General features: G+C 40.6%; 1 protein-coding gene across 1 annotated transcript in view; it reads right to left on the bottom strand.

Annotated features, from left to right (window-relative positions):
- Positions 1-275: 275 nt before the first annotated feature.
- The window catches only part of NPC1L1 (NPC1 like intracellular cholesterol transporter 1), a 28,180-nt gene continuing 4,206 nt past the window's right edge, over positions 276-24,249 (bottom strand). The window contains exons 3-20 of the mRNA XM_069766701.1: positions 22,818-23,032; positions 22,331-22,431; positions 21,448-21,620; positions 21,090-21,218; positions 19,900-20,082; positions 16,825-16,939; positions 16,585-16,712; positions 16,336-16,473; positions 16,121-16,210; positions 13,803-13,993; positions 8,996-9,114; positions 7,417-7,543; positions 6,995-7,050; positions 6,744-6,894; positions 5,366-5,597; positions 3,034-3,147; positions 2,372-2,534; positions 276-1,288 (exon numbers count right to left, since the gene is read on the bottom strand). Of these exons, the coding sequence (XP_069622802.1) occupies positions 1,077-1,288; positions 2,372-2,534; positions 3,034-3,147; positions 5,366-5,597; positions 6,744-6,894; positions 6,995-7,050; positions 7,417-7,543; positions 8,996-9,114; positions 13,803-13,993; positions 16,121-16,210; positions 16,336-16,473; positions 16,585-16,712; positions 16,825-16,939; positions 19,900-20,082; positions 21,090-21,218; positions 21,448-21,620; positions 22,331-22,431; positions 22,818-23,032 (2,637 nt within the window). The 3' untranslated portion in view covers positions 276-1,076. The remainder of the gene's footprint in view (positions 1,289-2,371; positions 2,535-3,033; positions 3,148-5,365; positions 5,598-6,743; positions 6,895-6,994; positions 7,051-7,416; positions 7,544-8,995; positions 9,115-13,802; positions 13,994-16,120; positions 16,211-16,335; positions 16,474-16,584; positions 16,713-16,824; positions 16,940-19,899; positions 20,083-21,089; positions 21,219-21,447; positions 21,621-22,330; positions 22,432-22,817; positions 23,033-24,249) is intronic.

Below are 24,249 nucleotides of genomic sequence, written 5' to 3' on the forward strand. Positions count from 1 at the left end.
TCATCAACACAGGATCTGTTATTTGGCCCTTGTACCAATTTTTAGCAATATAGTATTTCTGCCGAGAAGAATCATGCGCGGATTCTCGGTAGCAAAAATGATTAGATCAAGCAGTATTGCCCCCTTTTCTCAAGGGCCCTCGGAGGGACCACAGAGTTTACATGGTTTTGAGTTAAACAACAAAAATCGACAGTGTAAGATAAATATTATCAACCAGAACACTTAATCCAGAGCGAAGAGGTTTGCAGCTTTTGACCACTGCTGGGTAAAACAGACAAGGTGCAAAAATACTATTTTATTGTACAATATTTTTTTTATATTTTATATAATATTAATGGAAACAAAAGAAAAAAAATCAACTGCTTCCACATTGTGTCCTGCCTACGACAGTCCTGGTAGGCTTCCAAATACCAGCGGCTTTACTACAACTTACTTACCATGATTTAGAATGACAATCTCAGGACATTAAGGCCATGTTTCCATAGAGCGGAAGCGTCACATTTTTTCCACTACTTTGCTTGAACAGAAAGTCTAAATGAAGCAAAGTGGATGCTATTTCTTGAAAACTCATACCCATTTAAACACGCTCTTGAAAGTGCTTTTGTTTGGTTGTGTTTTTTCCTTATAAACATTTATGGGGATCCTGAAAATTTGTACCTGAAATAAGGCAGCATTAATGCTACGCGAGAACTTGGCATGTGCCTCCAAAATGTCCATTTTTAGTCATGGTTTTTTTCTAAACCTCTTGAAACTGTGCTTGCGGAAACAGGACTTTTGGCCATCGACGGTGCACAGCTGTCCGTCGCACCATGGTCCTGGAATCTGAGGAGGTCCCCCAGTCCTATATAAAGAGACAAGTGCTATAAATTAGGTGCGCTAGTTGGGGGCTCTTTTGGCACCCAGAAGATTACACCTTTACATAACGTCCTTCAAAGTCACATTTAGTGTGAAGTCTATGATGCCATGTCTGGATACATGTCACTTATTGCAGAAGTGGCTGGATCCTGAAGTAGTTCATGAGGTAATGGACAGCACTAGCAGTCATACAAAGTCTGTCCTTAAGGTTAGCTTTTCTTTTAAGATTTTCCGTTCTCCTTTGTGTTTTTCTCTTCTTCCTGAAATGCCATGTTGCTGTACATGTGGGTGCCGTTCTCCTCATTCCTCGCTTTCCCATCTCCCGGGATGGTGGTCTCATAATATGCATGAGGATCAATCTGCTCCTTACTGTCCTTGGCCTTCTGTTCTTTCTCCTGATACTGCAGTAACACTGCTCGGTTTATATCGGGACCTGAAAATAAATGATTCCTTGCGTTAGAGCATAAGATAAAACTACTGTAGATATATTTCCCTCTTCTTATAAAGAAGGTCTCCTGACACGTCTATTTTAGTACACACATTCCCATAATTTAACAATTCTAATATTATTCAAATTGACGTGACTCTTCAGGATCTCAGCTTAGGGTACTACAGACCCAGCTGGAAGGACACAGGCCCGCTTCATTGACCGTCACTGAAACCCTATAGACATCTTAAAGAATCTAGGTTGGGACAATCGGTTCACCTGACCACATACCTCACTGCTCTCGATTAGCTTCCTAAGTTTGTCGTTACCTCCTCGCTCAACAGTCTAATATGTATTGTGGTCTCCCGACTCTACCCTAATTTTAGGGGGAAAGAAGAATGCGGCCTGCTGGATTTCCAATGGTTGGTACCTTGATTCTCTGGGAGATGATTCTGGCAGCGACTCTCACACAGAGAACACAGGAATGCTCAGCTGAGCTGTTTGCTTCTGTGTATGGGGGGATAAGGGAGATGGCTGCATGGGGGGCTTAAGCCTGGACTTAGTAAAAGGACAAACATAGTCTGTCTTCAATGTGCTTCATTATTGGCGCTCACGAGTGATATTGCAATATGGCAGGACGTGATGTAAAAATAAAGAAATAATTTTATAAGGTAGAGTGTGCATTGTCAGACTGGGGTGCCAAGGGCCCACCAATAACATTGACTCTGGGGGGTCCACTGTTCAGCTACATACAAATATTACTTCACCCTCATTCACAAAATTACCTGTGCTTCTATATAATAATAATAATAATAATAAACAGAGTAATTTGTCAAATATTTGATGAGATGCTCCCTTCAAACACTTTGCCAACTACTGCTCAGATAAGGTAGTGGGGGTTAGGCTTTTGCGCACGGGCCCACCCGGGAATTCACCTGTTCGCCTGTGGGCCAGTCCGAGTCTGATAGTAAATCTATAAGCTTCTAGGTATAGTATGTGCATACAAGGTTTTGTAAGTTTATTTGTTCTTTTGGCACCAGTCATGCCACAGGTCTCATTAATGTTCCTGCCTATCTACATGCAACTTACCAAAGTAGCTGAGTGCGACCGGGAGGAAGACGAGGCCATGCACCAGTCCTAGCAGAGTTATGGTCAGATTAAGACGGAAGAAGAAGATGTGAATGAGCTGCGCTTTGGCAAATGCTAAGACAATGATTCCTGGAAGGTTTGTCATTGCTACTCCTGCGAATACCTGTGTGCAACACAAGGACATGAAATCAGACACAGGGGGGTCAAACAAAATGGGGAATATGTGTCAACACGCGTCTTCTAAAATATTAGAGAAATCGGAGACGTTTTATCAAAACTGTCTGCAAGAAAAAAAATGAATAGTAGCCAATCACAGAGCAGCTTTCATTTTATCAAAACTTAAGAAAAATTAAAGCTGGGCTCTGATTGGCTGCTTTTGGACAATTAAAGTCATTTTTCTGTTAGTATATTTCACAAAAATATGTAAGGATGCACTACACTGCCATTATTAAAACAAATCGCTGTCCACATAATGCACAGAGGAGCTGGGTCCGTCAGAGTCCAAAATAGTTTCCCCCCCACCCCTCCCCTGATAACAATTAGAATTTCTTAAAGGGAATTTGAATAAAGCAGACAATCCCTTTAAGACATTAAAATGCTTGCACACTTTACTATGAATTATGGTGTCTCCCTCTTGTTCCCATCCCGTCTCTTATACTCACAGCGCTGCCCATGTGGATAGTGGCATCTCTTGCACGCTCTACTTTGGTTATTTTGTTGCTCATGGCAAAAGATCGTGTAAGGTGAGAGACAAACTCCACTGAGATCCCAATGGCCTATAAGCAAAATAACAGGCATAGAAGGGACATTAGATAATCTGTAGTAGGGAGAGAGAAACTGCCTAATATGCAGACACCCATGTATCCCTCTTATAAGGGAATCAAACAGCTCTATACAATAAAATATTTTCTGCTGCCCAAAACCACCACTAGGGGGAGCACTTTACATATAAATTAGTACTGAGTCCTATGGGAGTTGTATCAATGCACAGAGGTGAGCTCCCCCTAGTGGTGACTCCAGGAATAAAGAAATATTATTTACTATGAACTACAGTATAATATATATATCTACTATATAATTGTCTAAGGGTCACTTCCGTCTGTCTGTCTGTCACGGATATTCATTGGTCGCGGCCTCTGTCTGTCATGGATATCCAAGTCGCTGATTGGTCGCGGCAAAACACCCACGACCATTGCCACGACCAATCAGCGACGGCCATAGTCTGGCGGCAACATGGCTGCTGCTTTACGGCCCTGCAGTCAGCGCTGAGCGCTCACACAGGGTTAATGCCAGAGTTAATGGACCGCGGTGTAATGCACTCTGTTAATGCTGCTATTAACCCTGTGTGACCAACTTTTTACTATTGATGCTGCGTATGCAGCATCAATAGTAAAACGATCTAATGCTACAAATAATAATAATAAAAAAAAAGGTTATTCTCGCCCTCCGACGTCGCCTGCTGTCCTCGGCAGTGCAAGCGGCAGGTTCCGGTGCCAAGGATGCTATGCGAGAAGGACCTGCCATGACGTCACGGTCATGTTACCGCAACGTCATCACAGGTCCTGCGCTCATACCAACCCTGGGACCAGAAGCTGCCGCGTGCACCGTACACAGGCGCCAGGACTTCAAGGGCCCTTCGGAAGGTGAGTATATGTTTATTTTAAGTCTAGGGTGGCGCAGTGGTTAGCACTGCAGCCTTGCAGCGCTGGAGTCCTGGGTTCAAACCCCACCAAGGACAACATCTGCAAAGAGTTTGTATGTTCTCTCTGTGTTTGCGTGGGTTTCCTCCGGGTTCTCCGGTTTCCTCCCACATTCCAAAGACATACTGATAGGGAGTTTAGATTGTGAGCCCCAACGGGGACAGTGATGATAATGTGTGCAAACTGTGAAGCGCTGCGGAATATGTTAGCGCTATATAAAAATAAAGATTATTATTATTATTTTTTAACCACGCATATAGTGCCCACATTGCTATATACTACGGGGGCTGTGTTACATACTGCGTGGGCTCTGTTATATACTACATCTCTGTGCTATATACTATGTAGCTGGGCAATATACAACATGACTGTCCAATATACTATGTGGCTGTGCAATATACTACATGCTCTGGCACTACGTCTATCATCAGATCTCGGTGAGTTAGACTCGTATTGGTTAGTGCCAACACCTCTGGTACCACATTGTGCTCAGCATAGTATTTATCACAGTGCACTTATCCTTCCACTTTTTCCCATCACAAGTAGCAGGGACTCAGCGGGGAGTTTATTAATAGGGGCAACTTTTGTATACTCCACCTATTGGTATATAGATTCCTCAGCACAGACATTTCCCTTTAGCGCGGTATCATCCTGTTTTACTAATATTGTTTACTTACATTGACAGCCCTGGCATCTGGCTGTTTTGATACCAGCAGCAAAGGGTATCTTTTCTATTGGTAGCGCTGGTGTTTTCCTTTGTTGTATACAGTTGTGTTATATACTACGTCACTGTGCAATATAGTACGTAGCCTGTGCTATATACTACCTACATATTCTAGAATACCTAATACGTTAGTATCGCGCCACCATCTAGTGTATATATATAGATATATATTGTATATTAAAATAATAATAATACAATAAAAGGATATATATAAAGTCTACATATCTCATTACATAAATAATACAATAAAAACAATAAAAGGAAATTACATCCACTGCAGATATTTGGTGTTAACCTTAACCATATTAACCGTTATTAACCCTAAATTGCCAAGATTGTTAGTCTTCAGTTTATAACATACCTGTCTGACATAATAATTACTAACCCCTGAACCACTATTATTACTATTAGCAATATTTATCAATAATAATCATCCCATATAAAAACATGGGACATAGTAAGTTGGTCTTTTGCTATCTTTAGGTAATAAAAAAATAAGGAAATTACTGGTTAAAAATCTTGCATTTGCCGTTGAACAATATGGATATATGATAGGGAGTAGTTACTCACCGTTACCAGGTTGATAAGAGAGACAGCGTTATAATCAATTCCCCATATAGTCATGACGCCAACTGTGTCTATGATGATCATAAAAATGGTAATCAGGTTAATTAATCCCGAGCGCAGGTCCATGCCCAGGAGGATGCAACACACAGCGAAGGTGGGCAGCAGACAAATGGCTAAGGTGAAAAGCCCCTCCTGGACAACTGACAGGTACTGTTCATAATAGACGTATGTGATCCTGTGTAAAGAAGGGTTATATATGGTGAGAAGGAAGATCATTTCATGTGAAAGCCAAGTAACACTATATATATATATATAAATATATACATAATGGGATATTCCTAGTACATAATATTCTGGCATATCACTGAGATTAACCATAATATTAAAGGGTAATTCTAAAGGATAGGGAATAATGTACTGATCGCTGGGGGTCCAACTGATGGGACCCACAGCGATCCACTAAGGAGGCCTCTGGGCCCCGGGAACGGGCATTGAAAAGCCCCATATTCAATGAGAAGGGCACATGTTCCACCTCCCTCCATTCATAGCCCATAGGATTGCCAGAAATAGCGTAGTGCTGTACCGGACCTTCTCCAGCAGTTCTATGGACAATGGATGGAACAGAGGTCGAGCATGCGCAATTCCGTTGGGATCTCTAGCAATCAGTAAATTTTTCCCTATATTATGGGAAACATACTATTTTGGGGACATCCCTTTAATATCAGTTGTAGTCGTTCACCAGCTTTTTCTTTGCACAGTAACACTCTAGGGTACTACCTGTGCAGGAAAGAGCAGCACAGCTTCATGTAAGTGGATAGGGATGTGCTGCAGTTCCCGGAGGTCTTCTGGATAGCAGGGGAAAAAAATTAAAGGAGACGTAGTTCTAAAACTAGTTATGGCCCCATTATTTCTGAGGATAAGTATCCTAGGAGTCAGCTCCCCACCCATTGATGGAAGAAATCATTTGGAAGAGACTGTATTTAAAACTAAAGTTGGTGCAAATTGATTTGTAGGACGGGGTCCATCCATCCATCGGCCACATCAGTAGTATGTGGCCATTGGACTGGAGCCCTGAGAACTACCTGCCACCTGCCGGCATTTGCGGGTCTTCTTCAGATTAGCCACCCTGGCACAATGTCATCAATGTGGCACAATGCAGATATGGGGTCACAACAGTCAGGCTCATCGACAGAAGAGTTAGAGTTGCGGGTTCCCGGGAGCTAGGAGATGGTTTTTCAGGGCTTTCAGTTACTGATTACTGACGTGGCTGATGTTCCTATGGAATCAATTTGCACCAACTCTACTGAATACCAAACCCAAAGTATCCCTATATTTGCTACATTGCTTGCGATCATTTTACTGGGAAAAGGTAGAAACTCACGTGTAAGGGAAAACGGCAAAATTAGGATCCGTGCCTGGCACTTTCCTCAATGACTCTGTTATATTAGCAGCCAGTTCTCGGACATATTTCAGCGCTGCTGTATACTCTTGTGAGTTCTTCAAGGGTGTGTGGTAGGCCATAAAACGAGATGCTGCAGCAGATAATAAACCAAAGTAAATTTATGAATATCAATCCTGTACAAGAGCTAGGATGGGGCATTTCATACTTACAACACAGGCGATGTTCCTTACCTATAATTTCTCCCGCATCATTCCGTTTAACAGCATTATCATAAGCACCCAGCCCCCTAGAAAGAAATATAAGATCATGTTATATTTGGAACTAATCCATCCATGTAAACCATATTTGTAAAGACTGGAACATTCAATGGGAAAACAGCATGGTGTCTCCATGCTGCAAGGGAGACATGGGTTCGAATCTGACCAAGGACAACATCTGCATGAAGTTTACACCTTCTCAATCTTTCCTTGACTTCTCATGTTTTCTTCTAGACTCTCACAATCACACTGAGAGGTTAATGTGCATTTTAGGTCAGCGCTGTGGAATATTAGTGCTATATCAGCACCCAAAAGTGACTAAATATCTGGTTCTGTATGACCCTCATTATTAAAATACTGGAATGCTGGCCGGATGTAGTGACGGTTTTACTCACCCTTTTGGACATTTTAGATTTGGATAGTCTCCCAGGAAGTTGGGTAGATATTGGTTAAATTCTTCCACTGTTGGTCTCAGAGGTCCATCTGGATTTTTCATACATTTCCTTAAACACGTAAGTGTGGCTGTCGGAAATATAATCATCATTAGTATGTACAGTCCTCCAAACCAACAAAAGGCAGATGTTATATTGACTAATCTAGATCTGAGTTATTTTTTCTTATTATTAGACATACATTAGGCTTCCAGGATCCCAATACAAAATCTGTCTGCCCCCCATCCCACACACACACACTTGCCATTTGCCATTATATCAAGGATTATTTTGAGGAATTTAGACCTTTTGCTCCTTGGCTATGATGTGACTAATCAGGGGTGTAACAAAAATAGGTGCAGGGGTTGCAATCGCTCCCAGGCCCTGAAGCCTAGGGGGCCTAAAAGTTCCCTTTGGCCCATATAAAAAGACTATCACTATTAAAAACCTGCAATAGTTGGGGGTCCTGATGGAGATTTTGCATTGGGGCCTACACAGTTGCGTACGTTGTCTATGTGCTCCCACTATATAGAAAAGTGCAGCAGACTATGCTTTTCTGGTGAAGCATATGACAAAAAAAGATACCATTTTGTCATATACTGGCTACGCAAGGTCCTATGAATACATTTAGCCTTTGTTTCCCTATATGTGAACAAAGCCTTAAAGTTGATGTTTTCCCATATTGGACATCTTGTGCAAATGCAACATGTCTTCTATATAGGAGTCACACCACTGATGACCAGGTAAATCATAAATGCGGAGGTCATGTGGAAGATACACCTGGCAGTATGTGGATGAGAGGACCACTGTTCTCCAAATGGGTGGAGGAGTCAGTCATAAATGTGCCCCGACTTCACCTTTCTGACATTTATACGTAGGATCTGCGGCAGATAGGTACTGTACATCGATGGAACGTCTTTATGTTGTGGAATCTTTGAAATTTAATCTAAAGCTGGTCAAGCTTCCCAATACAGATAAATATTTGGTTCAGCTAGGCATGTATGAGGTCTCATTCATAGAATCCTATAATGTTAGAGTTGGAAGGGATTTCTAGGGTCATCCTGTCCAACCCCCTGCTCAATGCAGGATTCACTAAACCATCTCAGACAGATGTCTGTCCAACCTCTGGTTGAAGACTTCCATGGAAGGGGAACTCACCACCTCTCGTGTCAGCCCGTTCCACTCATTGATCACCCTTACTGTCAAAAAGTTTTTTCTAATATCTAATCTGTATCTTCTCCCTTTCTGTTTCATTCCATTGCTTCTCATGCTTCAATGTGCACATGAGAATAGGGGAGAGACAAAAAAGTGGTTTGATTCAACATGTCTCATTTGAGTTTACTCCAACATCATCTGTTGGGGGAGAGTTGGAACTTGTGCCCTCATTCGTAATTCTCCACCTCATGTAGGAATGGTTTTCAGCCACATCATAGAACCCTACCCTATAGACATCTGCACTGACTGCTATGTCCGTCAGAGTCAGTTTTTAGAGAATGTACAGCTATTCATAAAAAAACAACCTCATGCAGTAGCTATTACTTACGGGAAGTGGAGGAGCAAAAGGAGCTATTAACGTTAAATAATCTGCAGCAATCTGATGTGGGATTTAGCCAGTCCACAAAGTCATCAACCCAGGAAGATGCTGGCACTGCCAAGTAAGATCTGGAAAGAGACAGCCATTTAATAATTACTTTAGTGTTAGCTCAATAGGAGAACAATGTGGTACCAGAACAAGAGGTGTTTTTTTTACAATTTATTATATAGTACAATGGGGGGCCCGAACTGCAAAACTAAAGCAAATAAAACTGCAATCCATGTGAATGAGGTCTTGAAACCCCATGCCGTATGCTGTGTTGGGTGAAATCCGAAGTAAATCCATAGCACAATCTTCTACAGATGTGGAATTTTGTTGTGGAATTGTCACTCATGTGACAGAAGATCCAGAAGAGTTTTTTTTTGTTGGGTGTGGATTTACCTTTAAATCAGTAATCCCATATCCTGCGAATATGCCATTAAAGTGGTTGTCCAGTACTGAATAATTGATGGGTTATCCATGTTACATCATCAATATGAGATTGGAGGGGGTCCGATACCCAACATCCCCACAGGTCATCTGAAAACTGCTCAAAGATCTAAGCGACGTACAGGCAGAGCACAGCAGTCGCCATCAATGGTTGAGTGGAAGATGAAGTGCAGTACTCGCAGTGGCCAGTGAAATGTGTGGGGCGCTACTGCTTTCCCATCCGTACTTCACTTAGTTCCAGCCGCTGTTGGGGCAGTTTTCAGCAGTGCACCATGGTGGTGACAGATGTTGGATGCCCACATAGCTCATAGTGATGACCTCAATCTTTCGGTTTAGGCCAAGCCTTTTATTGTCTGTATATACAGGTCCCACCTTTGGGTCCTGCACCTATTTCGTGAACAGGTCACTGCTTTACAGCCGCTGTGAATGTAGAAGGGGCCCCACAGCTCTCTCCATTCACATCTATTGGAGTTCAGAAAGTAGCCGAGTAAGTGTCTACATCTTATAACAGTTTAATCAGCCATTTTAAATTAGACGTTTACTGAGGATATTATTAAAATGGATGATTGTCTATTTTTCTCTTGATGGTGGATGACAGATAGGTGGGTTGGCAGCTTTATCTTTATTTTAACAAATGTGTTGTAGACATGATTTTGTGGCAATTGCTAATATATAAGTATTGCAGGTAAAGCGCCTTCCACCTTCCTCACAAGACCGCACAGTATTCCTGTTCTCAAAATGGCCGCCGACGGAGGAGCATGTGACCAGACCTGTCCAATAGAATAACTCTGCAGATGAGTAAGCTGTTTTTCCATTGAAGAAGGTTGATGGACAGGTCTGTTCACAGTTTCCTCAATCAGCAGCCATTTTGAGAAAAAGGAGTGCACCATATTGAAGACTATATTAACAAAATTGCTTCCACTATGCATTTCTTGATACAAAGATAAAGTCTCTAAGTCCTGTAAAGGGGTATTTTCTTCTTGTCCATTTATAACATAGCCACAGGATATGCCATAAATGTATAGGAGATGCAGGTCCCACCAATAGGACCCTTATTTATCTACAAAAAACAAGCCCAAATGCATGCTGCTCTGAATTAAAATAAACTAATGAAAATTTAGACCACATCTATACTGATAGCAGAAAGCATTGGGGCCCGGTTTTTGATGGGACTTGCATCTACTATACATTTATGGCATATGCTGTTGATATATGTTACAAAGGTACAAGATCGGAATACCCCTTTAAATTTCTTTCACAAGTGTTAAGACCAAGTGGTGAAATTTTTAAATTTCCAGGAACAATAATTATAATAATCAGAGTAATGTTTAATAAATGGCAATGAAGTCCAAAGACTAATCTATGCCTTAAACACAATCAGTTGCATGATTAGACAGCAAGGGTGCACAGAGGTAACTGGAAGATAAGCTGTGACGCAGGGTGTGAACAGTAGGTGATGAAAGACGAGCACAGATAAAGCAGATAATGCTTACAGTCCATTCACTCGTAGCAGTTAGCATTAGAATGCAAGGTGGTCATTTCTCCAACAACCGCCATTATGGAGGGCCAGTAATACCCACGCATACATTTGATAGTGTTCTGTTCACATCTTGTAATGTCAGACTGTTTATTTTGATGGTCTAAACTTTCTGCAGTGAAAGTCAGTGTAATGTTTTGATTAGGTGAATTTTCCCTTACATCAAATACATATATAATTAATCTAATATATTTCTAACAATTAAGACTGAAGATGCATCAGTAAAACCGACTGATTATTATTTATTATCTGACAGACCGACCAAATTAGCAGTGCATCTATGGCAAAATTTACAGTCATGGACGAAAGTGTTTGGCACCCTTGAAATTGTTCCAAAAAGTGAAGTACTTAATTATTTCTATTATACTTTTTTTGTTATGCACATGCTTGTTTCCTTTGTGTGTATTGGAACAGTAAGGGAAAAAAAGCAAATTGGACATAATTTCACATAAAACCCCAAAAATGTTCCAGACAAAATAGTTGAATAAATGCAATCAATCGCTTCCTATACCCATCAACAATCTACTTACACCTGTAAGCTGACATTTTGGACCACTCTTCTTTTGCAAACTGCCCCAGGTCTCTCATATTTGAAGGCACCTTTCCCCAACAGCAATTTTAAGATCTCTCCACAGGTGTTCAATGGGATTTGGATCTGGACATATTGCTGTCACTTCAGAACTCTCCAGCACTTTGTTTCCATCCACGTCTGGGTGCTCCTTGACGTATGTTTGGGGTTATTGTCCTGGTGGAAGACCCATGACCTTGGACACAAGCCCAGCTTTCTGACACTGGGCACTACCTTGCAACCCAAAATCCGTTGGTAATCTTCAGACTTCATGATGTCTTGCACACAGTCAAGGCACCTAGTGCCAGAAGCAGCAAAACAATCCAAAACATCTTTGAACCTCCGCCATATTTGATGGTAGGTACGCTGTTCTTTTCTTTGCATGCCTCATTTCATTTTCAGTAAATAGTAAATTGATGTGCTTTATCTAAAAGCTCTATCTTGGTCTCATGTGTCCATAAGATGCTTTCCCAGAAAGATTTTGGCGTACTCACGTACATTTTGGCAAACTATAGTCTAGTTTTTTTATATGTCTCTATGTCAGCAGGGGGATCCACCTGGATCTCCTTCTAAAGCACTTCATTTCATTCAAATGTTGACAGATAGTTTGCGCTGACACTGATGCACCCTGAGCCTGCAGAACAGCTTGAATTTCTTTAGAACTTGTTTGGGGCTGCTTATCCACCATTCGGACTATTCTGTATTGCAACCTTTCATAAATTTTTCTCTGCCATTCATGTCTACAGAGATTAGCTACAGTGCCATGGATTGTAAACTCCTTGATTATGTTGCACACTGTGGATAAAGGAACATCAGGATCTCTGGAGATGGACTTGTAACCATGAGATTGTTGATATTTTTCAACAATTTTGGGTCTCAAGTCCTCAGACAGTTCTCTTCTCCTCTTTCTGTTCTCCATGCTTAGTGTGGCACACACAGACATACAATGCAAAGATTGAGTCATATTCTCCCCTTTTTATCTGATTTCAGGTGTGATTTACTTGCCACAGGTGAGACTGAATGAACATCACATGCTTGAAACAAAGTTGTTAAACCACAATTTTGGATAGGTGCCAACATTTTTTTTTCCAGCCCATTTGGAGGGTTTTGTGTGAAAAATTTAGCATTTTGCCTTTTTTCTCTGGTTTTTGCTGTTTTTCCAATACACACAAAGGAAATAATCATACTTATAACAAAACATGTGTATCTGCAATAATTTTCGTGAACAATTTCAAGGATACCAACACTTTCGGCCATGACTATATATCACATGTCCTAACATTCAGTCCTGGATATCTGGAACCCAAACTATTAAATTGGAACCTGCCAGGGGAATTTTATTACTGAAACATGTTTTATGACTGTATAAATCTTAGTACAACAATAAAAATCAGACCCGGCTCATAGTAATCTGATGTGCAGTTGTGGAGAAATTAAAGAGCATCTCTCATTACCTCTGAAAAATTGAGTACAATACTTTTTGAAAATCTTTGAGCTTCCCTGATTCTGACTTTCCTTTCCGTTTTGCTCTGTGTTGCTCTATTGGACATATATTTACTTTTGTTTCTTCTAGAGCGCACTAAGTGAAATTTGTACTTTGCAGTCCAATTGGGTGTTTCTTCACGGTCTTCTCTGGAGCTGTGCAATTTCACCTCTCCCTCCCAGACTCCGCCAATCACAGCTCACCAGCTGATCTAGCAGTCTGAAACTGTGATTAGCAAGATCTGGGAGGGAGGAATGAAAGCACACGCCCTCAGAGAAGAGTCTGAAGACACGCCCAGTTGCTCTACAAGGAAAGATTTCCCATAGTGCGCTCAAGAAGAAACAAATGTAAATATCTCTACAATGGGGTGACACAGCACAAAATGGAAATGAGCGTCAGAATCAGGAAAGCTCAGAGATTTGTTACAAAGTATTTAGCATAATTTTTTGAGCAAGTAACAGGTTCTTTTTAAGCTTTTATTTCCCTGGATGTGCATTGGAGGAGTGAGGGTCCATGCATTTATAGTGAATCAGCATTTCCTTAGTATACTTCCAACAAGACAGGTGTAATCATAGTAGTGGTTAGGAGTGCTCACTGTTGGCAAGTACAAAATCAGCATTTTAGCTGTGATCACTACCCCAGACCGCAAGCAATACTATGCTATAAGTATATGCGAGATAAAACAAGATAGGACATTCATCTCAAGGTTCAATGTCACACTTATCTCGGCAGCATTTACCTGTCTGCAAAATCAGTAGCATACTGTATCTTCTGTGTCATTGAGTTATTATCACAGCCCGCGCTGGAGCAGATACCATTTATTCCTTCTAATGAGGAAAAGTTATATCCAGCTGTGGTCACAAAGTACGTAGGGACTCCGACCTCAAAATACTCATTCAGATGATTAAAATAAGTAAGTACATAGGAATCCTGTGGAGAGATAATTCATGGAAAATTTTGATGTATGAAAGCAAATAAGTTGATTTATCAGAATAAGCATTTCTATAATAAACTTTCAGGATTGTCAGCACCACATCCGCAGCAGAAATTCAAACAGTTTTGTCACGGATCTTAATACCTAGTTTGAAAAGATCATATTGGCGTACTTATATACTTCCCTCTCTAGGAGGTGTTTGCCACATCATTTTGTATAATGGACTGCACTTTGTACCTTCCGGTTACTCTCAAGAGGGGAAGTCAAATTTTAGCTGGACTTTGGCCAATGTGATAACACTTCTCAAACATACAAAAATCACTTAAATAATAAATACAGCCCAGACAAAAGGGGTCAGTGTTTTTGGAGAGGAATGCGTATTAGATATGTCTAAACATAAAATAAAGTGTCACTTACCATAAGGCCATGTTCACGTGTTCAGTATCTGGTCAGTATTTTACATCAGTATTTGTAAGCCAAAACCAGGAGAGGAACAATCAGAGGAAAAGTATAATAGAAACACGTCACCACTTCTGTATTTATCATCCACTCCTGATTTTGGCTTCCAAATGCTGAGGTAAAATACTGACCAAATACTGAACTTGTGAATGTGGACTCAGAGTTAGATTTCTAACCTTAGGCAAAAAAAATGAATTTGGCACTCCACTCTTAATTGCCGAAAAAAATCAATAATGTTTTATTAACTGAGATACATCCACTAGACTATCAGTATTACCTTGATATTCTGATAGTCTATTGGTCAGTCTCATCTGACCGGTAGGGTGGTCTCTGAAAACAGAAGATTATTTCTCATGAAGGCCTAGTGTTGGCTGAAATGTCAAATAACTATACATAGTGGATGTACCTCAGTTAATAAAACATTATTGATTTTTTAATACATTTTTTGGTGGGTGTCAGAGCCCAGATGAAGAATGTGGGTCTACTAACTCATGTAACTGCTCTACAAGATCTGTAATGTACTTCTTTAAGACATAGTGCCACCTGATGCCCCCTTTCTCTAAAACAAATATGTTAAAATTATCACTCCTTCCACCAAAATGTTTCTATGGTCATATTGCTCTCTGAAACATAATATCATCCACATCTTTACTTATGCAATGTAATTTATATGCAAATTAGGCTTCAGTGCTCTGGGCATAGTCAGAGCACTTCCCAAGCCTCAGCCTCGTCAGCTCTATTTCCAACCCAACCATATATTCCTCTGCTTGACTGTGGGGTCTTGGCAGGGAAGTGCTCTAACTACACCAGAGCACTTATTCCTAATTTGCATATAAATTAAAAAGCAAGTTTGCATCAAGGTGTGGATGACATTATGTTCAGAGAGCAACGTGACCATGGAAACAGTTTGATGGAGTTGAATCATGCTGATACGTTCCTTTTAATAAGCCCTATCCCTCTACAAGCAAAACCTATTGCTGTGACAAGTGTCATTTTTTCTCCAGTGCTCTAACTGTGATTGGTCATTATGCCCCAAAATAAGTTACCCTTCCTTAAGCTGGTACCCTTGTCAGTTCGTTATCCCAACCCTACAGAAATACAGCAGCCTGAAGTCCCAGAATCTGTACTGCAGACTATGCATAATTGTAGTTTTAAAGGGGTTTTCCAAGTTGGACAATCTCTTTATGTTAGAACGATTCATTTGACAACAAGAAGTTTTCAGCTTAAACCCTCAGTGATCATCTATAATTTGAAGAAAAATCTGGCAGCAAGTGTTCAATTTCCCTGCAGCACCACCACAGGAGAAATGAAGTATTACACAGTGCCCATTCAGAGTCATGGTTTGTGTGTGTAATGCAGGACAGGACAGGTCCTCCACAGAGAGGGATGCTCTTTATAAATTATCTCCACTCTAGCCAAGAGTTGAGGATCCCAAACAGGGGAACCCCTCTATATTAGCTCAAAATCCTATATTATGGTATATAATGTGGGTTTTCTAAAAATGGAAAACCCGCCTACAATAGCATTTTTGTCTCTGTAACAATCAGTTTTCATAGTGTTATAAAGGTGGAAAGACCCCAGACCCAAGCTTCTCATCCATTTCTGCATTGGTCAACATCACTTTGGTTTGGTATCATGTATGCACAGATAAATAATCTATTTACCAGGGGTACAGACAGCTCCTGATTTAGGCCCACACGAGAATACATCATGAAATATATCCCACAACAGAAGAGGAAGATGAACATAATCATCTGTGAAGAGAAAAGGACATGGTGGTCAGTAGGGGATGTAACATCGAAGTAAAAAAACAAGGAAAATGAATCATATGCAGAAAAAAAGATACAGAATTTGGCATTATGGATAATGGATTACGCACCACTATCACTCGGCTGAACGAATTCAGAAGAATGGGACAATAAACTTTCTTCATGAAAGAGACTAGCATCCCCTTAGATTTCTTCTTGGGTTTTTCAGTTTTGCTTTTGATACAGCAGCAGAAATCAAATCTATTTGCCTGTTGGAAGAGTACAGTGGATATAATGATCAATCATATTAGATAATGTTGTCCTAACCCCATTTGCCAATGATGTAGTCTCCCCCTGGTGCCCCAGGTTCCTCATGTTACCTCTTGCCGCTTAGCATCCAAAGACACGAGGGCCACAAACATGGAGATCTGCAGGACAAAATCAAAGAGGATGGAAAGGGCGGCATTCAGGGCGAAGGTCCGAACAGCAGGCATTTGTGTCAGGGAGCCTGTACCAAAGAAGATATTTCAAGATGTGACATGGTGCAGAAAGTTTTAAAACAGGAACGCACGCCTGTAATTATAGCTACACCTTAGTAGACACATTAAACCTATTATTACCCAGGAAAAAGCACAGAGACTCCGACAGGCTGCAAAGTAGCATGCTGGGGGCCACACCACCAAGGACCCTTCCAATATGTTCCTCTCGTGTTTCACCCTCCCGACGTTCATCTCTCTGAAAGAAGAACAACATTTCGTATACTGTAGATGAGAACTTATTGGAAATAATATAACATATTGTCCCAAACATCTAAAACATATAATTCTCATGGTAAACTGAAATGAGGTATCCACACGTAGTTGGGTGAATATATATTTATGCTTAGGCAAATAAATACAGTAGGAAGAATCTCTTTAATTGCTCCATTATTGAGGCCGGAAGTCTCTTCACTTACTTAAAAATTTGACATGGACTTAGGGAAGTTCATCAGGCCTATTTAAGTTAAAATTATGATGCAGGTATTTTATATTGCGCACGTAACAATAATCCCTAAACCTAAGAAAGACCACCTCTACCCCAAAAACTACAGGCCCATTTCTTTGTTGAATGTAGACCTGAAAATATTCACGTCCATTATGACAGTCAGGCCCAATGCAGTCCTACCCTCATTGGTCCATCGAGATCAAGTGGGATTTATACCTAAAAGGCAGGGCCCCGATAATATTAGAAAGAACCTGAATCTCATACACACAGCAAACCATCACAAACGGCCTCTATTGATGCTGGCTCTCGATATAGAAAAAGCCTTCGATTCAGTCTCATGGACATATCTATTTGAAGTGCTAGCAACATTTGGTATCCCGACAGGCATTATATCAAGCCTTAAATTACTATACGATAGCCCTACAGCATATTTAAAATTACCCTCCAAACAACCCGTCCCTATCAAAATTCAGCGAGGCACAAGACAAGGTTGCCCATTGTCTCCAGCCCTATTCACCCTGGCTATGGAACCCCTGGCAGAGGCCATTCGAACTAACCCTAATATCCATGGACCCCGAGATGTGGGTGATCAATACAAGGCAAGCCTCTTCGCAGATGATCTACTTTTGACCCTTACCGACCCAATTACTACACTCCCGAATCTATTCACCGTCCTGCGCGAATTCAAACTCATATCAGGCCTTAAGATCAACGTTGACAAGTCTGAGGCCCTGTTTATCAATACCCCAAAAGATGCCCAAACCAACATAGTCTCCAAATTTAAATTTACTAAAAAAGAACATTATCTGACCTATTTGGGGGTTAATTTGACCTCCCATAGGTCGACCCTATTTAAATGGAACTACCTCCCACTAATAAAAAGCCTCCATTCAGATCTCGCTAGATGGTCCTCTATGACACTGTCCTGGCTCGGTAGACTACATGCGATTAAGATGGTTACCCTCCCAAAATTCCTATACCTTTTCCGATCTTTACCCATCCCGCTGCCACCCAAGACATTACATGATATCCATGCCATGATCTGGAGGTTCCTATGGCAGGGCAAGAGACCCCGGATTCGACAGAAAACCCTATTTATACATAGAAGATTGGGGGGTTTATCCCTACCCAACTTTATATTATATTATAAGTCGGCCCAACTGGCCCAACTGATTCATGCCTGTGCTAACAGGAATAACCAACCCAGATGGATTAACCTGGAATCCTCCTTCATGGCACCCTTCTCCCTACCAGGTCTACTCTGGGCCATGCAGAAGATCCCGAATGGACTTCATATAATGGCACCATTTTCCTTTCACTCCCTGATCATTTGGCGAAAGGACAATCTAGATCCTCCCTATTGACCAACCTTTTCCATAACCCTGACTTTATACCGGGACTAGATCCCCGCCCCTTCTCCTGGTGGATCGCTAATGGCATAACTACTCTGAGACACCTTTGTACGCCTTTCCACACCCTACTTACCCGACAGGAATTCATCCAAAAACTCACACCCCCGGCCGAGGAGACACTATGTACATGTCAAATCTTCCATTTTGCCAAACAGATACTACATTACAAAGTCCCCCCTCGCCCTACAAACTACGAACAGAGATGTTTAAATGACCCCCTGGGCGGAGGAACCATCTCTCTTATATACGCATCCCTAAATAATACCCAGGGTGATGAGAAGCTTAAATTTATGAAGCAGTGGGAAACAGATTTAAATATTTCATTGTCTTTGGAGGAGTGGAGGAAAAACTGCAACACACTCTCTAAGGGTAGCTATCAGTCCTCACTAGCTGAGACATCTATCAAACTCTTGCATAGAGCCTATCAAGTCCCCAGTAAATTACACTCTATTTACCCGAATGTATCAGACCGTTGTTTCAGAGGGTGCGGGGCCCAGGGTAGCCTAAAACATATTTGGTGGGAGTGCCCGGTGGCTTCGGCTCTATGGCAGAGGGTACGGTCTACGGTGATAAAAATGTTTGGTAAAGCGATCCCTCTGGACCCGGCCGTTTTCCTCCTGGGGGCTAAGGTACCTGGCTTCTCTAATAAATTTCACAACCTGGTCAGCCAACTCTGCATGGCTGCAAAACTACACATTGCATCGAAATGGAAGACTGCTTCTCTATCAATGTCACTGGTGGTGGACAGGATGAACACCATTCTACTCTACGAAAAAATCCAAGCTACAAGGAATGACACTTGGGACATCTTTCATCAGACCTGGAGACCCTGGATGGAACTGGACACTAACGTTAACCTAGGACAGACTCTAATATTATCCTTGTGATGGCTACGCAACTTGTCTATGCTCACTCATGTTTTTCAATATGAAATATCTAGTTGTCCCCACCTCTTGTACTTTTCTCCCTTGTCTTTGTCACGTCGTCTATTAATGTTTACTTTGTGTATTCCAGTCGTTGATCGACCTATGCTTATTTCCCGTGATTCAAATTGTGTATTACTCCCTCGTACGGGAAACCTGCTGTTAATTTCTTGTTCAAAATAAAAACTTATTGAAACTAAAATTATGATGCAGGTTTCCACTTTAGCTAGCCTAATCTGGAGCTCTCTTTTAATGATCAACATACTCATAATACTGTACATATGTTCTTGGTTTATTTTTTTAAGGTCAACTCATTTATCCCAAGAAGACTAGATAACATTCAGTAATGATGAGATTTTTAAAGAAATTGTTTTACCTGAAGCTCAAGGACAAAGATAAAGATGTTATCAGCTCCCACTGCTAGAACCAAGAAAGGCACAACTTCCACAATGATCAGCGATGAAGGTATCCCAATGTAGCTAAAGAAACCCATTGATGCCAAAACAGCTCCTAAGACAACCAGAATTCCACCCAGACCAAGGGTCACTTTAGAGTCAACCTGAGGAAAAGTAATAGTCATTACAATGGTGTGAGATGAAGTCATAAACTATCAGGAACAAGAGTTTCTCTTAGGGAACATTTGACCATGAGTTTGGCTAAGGAAACATTTTTCAATTTTAATTGTCTGACTGGTCTTCCTTTGAGTTGTTTACTTACTAGGTCAGAAAATGTCTGGTTTAGATATCTTATTCTCATTTGATAGAAATTTTAGGCTTTGGTTTTGTCTTGGCCTCATGAAAGTATGGAGAAGCCTGCCCTTGATGACAATTGGCTATAAAGGTTCTGAACGACAGAATACCTTTAAAGAACCAGACGAATTCCTCCAAATGTTTTTTTCAATTCTTACATTTACTGTCAGAAGAAAGCTGGCCCAGGTTAAAGTATGGGTATCTTTGTCATGTTGGGCTAGTGCCTTCAGCTGCCCAATATATCTACGAATGGGTCTAAAATATACATGTAAGCATGGAGTCCGTCCTATGAGGATAGAAGTAGATTGAAACGAGCATCAGGGTTGACCATGTCCAAACCTGGAACAAGAACTTACTGAAGAGAAGATCTACCTAAAGGGTCTAATGCAAACCTAATTCTGTCATAGAGACTAAAATCTTTCATCAAAGAATATTTTCTACCATGGAAATGACACACATGGAGAGGTAAGTGGTAGCCAGAGCCAGAGGGTGGATAGGCAGAAACAGTTTTTGAGCACCCTGTATTTCAAGTGTGGTTTGGCAAGAGCAAGTTGATTGCAATAAAGGAGAACTGCAATTTTTCTTTTATCATGGTATGCGCCCACACTGCCACTAGTGCTCCCGTGTAACACAAGCTGTTCAGGAAGTGAGCGCCTCTTTTTCTTGTGCAGGAAAATTCTAAAGTGTACATTTTTGGCATTCCCTTGACATCATACTCCAGCCGATCCAATCAACAGATTCTGTCAAATTTGAACAGGTTTAACAAAAAAAAATCTAATTTATATGGGTGAAATAAAAAATATGAAGTTCGTCTCACCAGAACTCTCCGACAGCTGCTGTACTCTCCCAGGGCAAAGGCAATGTACAAGAAGATCACCAGGTAACTGATGGCAAAGATGGGAATGTCTTCTGTTGTGGTTCGACTGATTTCATCCTCCATAGATCTCTGTTGACAAAACAAAATTAGATATTACTGAAAAAAGAATAGAATTCTATCAGGTAAAGATTGAAGTGAAGTTAAAAGGAGATGTGCAATTATGAAATAATTGAAAATACTTAAAATAAAATACAAAGTGAGGAAACTTGTCAAAAATTCCAATGAAAATTCTCATACTTGGTCAAGTCCATATGCTTATCCGTAAGTTTAGTTAATGCTGGTGTGGTAAGACACTTACTTCTGCCATATATGCAAATGTGAAATTACTTTTTGGATTGTCCAAATATTCTTGAAGAATGTCCAGGAATTTCTGCTCCCAAACCAGAACATAGTCAAACTTAGGGTCAGAACGTGGGAAATTGTTCAAAGAAATGGTCAAAATCAAAGCTTCAGATTCTGAGAAACGACTGTCTGAGGGCAAAAAGTAAAATATTGTTAGAGATACTAGTGAGGACCTAGCCAGAAGTTGTCACCTGGCCTTTCGAAGCTACTGAACGGCAAAATATTTTAGCCATACTGGAATAAATCTCCTGGCTCCCAATCTGAATGCTTATAAAACTGGAAAACAACTCATACTGAAACTCTAATTTTGGCAATATTATTATTTTTTTTTTTTCATAGCCTTCAATTAATTAATAACCAAAATTCCCAGCCACAAATAGATATTACCAACAGAAGTTATACATATCCCCTCCGTGGCAGCCATTCAAATGATTTGCCATCTAAATGATGAGCCAGAGCAACTCTTCCGAGTCTGGCTTAAAGAGGGCATTCGTGTGCGCAGTTACTCTAATATGAAATTTAGTATGGGATGAATTGATGATTAGTTTTAGCTTTAATTTTAATAGCACCGGATTAAAAATGGAAAAAAAATTATCCAACTGGTTGCAACTGGTAATTCTCCAAATTTCTGCCTTAACTACATGATTTTACCATGTTTAAGAACACTTGTTTGTCCAAAACGCATCCATTGTTGACATTATGCAATATTTTTAATGCAGCTAAACCTTTCAAACTGTACTTGCAAATTAGTGAATTTCTATATTCAAGCGGCTGGATATCTTTGTTTTCTTGAACTATTTGAGACCTAAGTTACTATATATAAAATAAGAGACTGTTACCATTATAACCTCCCACGGCAAGGAAGGGGAAGACCGGCGCACCATAATCTGCCATACAGCTCAGTTCCAGCTCTGTAATATCCTTAAACGACAGTGGTGAACTGCAACAAAAAAAGTGTATTTGGTTTCATTGGATTTGGTATTTTGTGGACTCCAGGTCAACCACTTGGAGCCCAACCAATCATAAAAATGAAAGGACCCCATTTTGTCTGCACAGTGCCTCTCCTGACTAATAGAAAATGCAGCAGATTTGTGAAGGGGATGGGAGTGTGAGTTAATATGTAGCATTACTATATATTTTGGAAAATGGTGGGGAGGAGGCAATACCATGAATGGTTGCCCATCTGACTGCTCTTATGCAGAACCTGAAGAGCCAGGGATGGTAGGGTGCATTGTGAAATCCCTGTAACACTAGTCCTTTGCAAAATGTGTAATATCCCAATAGTCATTTCTGGTCATGCGGCATTTGAATGAACCCAATACTTACTTGACGCAATACATGAAATGATCCCTCCAGCCCACATGAATCGTTTCTCCAGATGTTGTTTGTGTCACCTCCATGTTGAACCTCGTTTTGTTGTTCTGGAAATATTGCATCAAGCTATTTACTGCACAGTCTGTTGATGTGGGATTTGTAGGATTCAGGGGTGCATAGCAAATATCCTTCAAGCTGACATTCACTTCATGCTTCTCTGACCAAGCCTGGAAGGAAAGAAAATTAAGATGTCACTCTGCTGAAAAAAAAAGTATCTCATGATCTATAGAAATGTCTGGCTTGCCTGCCTTGATTTCACCAAGCGAAGTAATGGGGGGAAACACATTTCAGATAAATGGGCAACTTCTGACACCCATCTGACACATGGCTGTGAGATGACCATTACACATGCTTTTGTTTGATTCAGCATGTTCAACTTTTAAAAAAAAATCACAAAATTGTTGTGCAGTTGTATTCCCACCGTCCTCCTCCCCAACGTGATTTTATGTACTCCTAAAGTTTTGTGACATTTTTAAAAAGGTCCGCAATAAAAAAAATCCCCCAAAAAGATTCAAGACCATTTTTTACATTGCACAAAAGCAAAATTAATTAACCGTATGTACCCTTTTGAAGAATTTGGCACAAAAACAGCTAGAAATACCACGAGACAAAAATGAAATGTGACATAAAAAAATAATTATCTGCAAATGATGAATCGGAATCTTAATGTCTGATCATGAGAGTCACAGCAAGCGCACCCCAGCGTTTAGAGAGTGACCTGTCATGTGATCTCAACTCTTCTTATGAATAAACACCTTAAATCATCATCTAGAACATTTTGTAAATACATTTTCTGCTACCACCACATCTTGTCATCAGTCTTGCGTCCGGATTTGTCATACACATTACACAATCTTCCCAGTTACAGAAATGTATTACTTAGGTTAATCTGCTGCTATGTATGATTTCTACTAAAATACTAGAGACGTTTTTTTTCTAATGTCATGGTGATCACTTTTCAACTTACTTTGGCCAGTGACTCATCTTTGGCGTGCATATTCTTCCAATTTTAGGCTGGGGTCACATGAGCGAGAGAATCCGGCCAATTATGCTAACGAGACTCAGAGTTTTAGCCGAGTGTCATCTGAGTGTGATCTGATTTTCTCGCATAAGAGAATCATATCACAGGTATGCGATGGCATACGAGTGCAGTCCTATTTTGCACACACACCTACAGACTTAGGCTATGAGCACACGTTGCGGATTCTTGTGCGGATTTTTCCGCACCATTTTTGAAAAATCCGCAGGTAAAACGAACTGCGTTTTACCTGCGGATTAACTGCGGAATTCCTGCAGTTTTTGTGCGGATTTCACCTGCGATTTTACATCTGCGGATTCCTATTATGGAGCAGGTGTAAACAGCGGCAGAATCCATACAAAGAAT

Source organism: Ranitomeya imitator, chromosome 4 (genome assembly GCF_032444005.1).
Source record: "Ranitomeya imitator isolate aRanImi1 chromosome 4, aRanImi1.pri, whole genome shotgun sequence".
In the NCBI taxonomy this organism is placed as follows: Eukaryota; Metazoa; Chordata; class Amphibia; order Anura; family Dendrobatidae; genus Ranitomeya; species Ranitomeya imitator.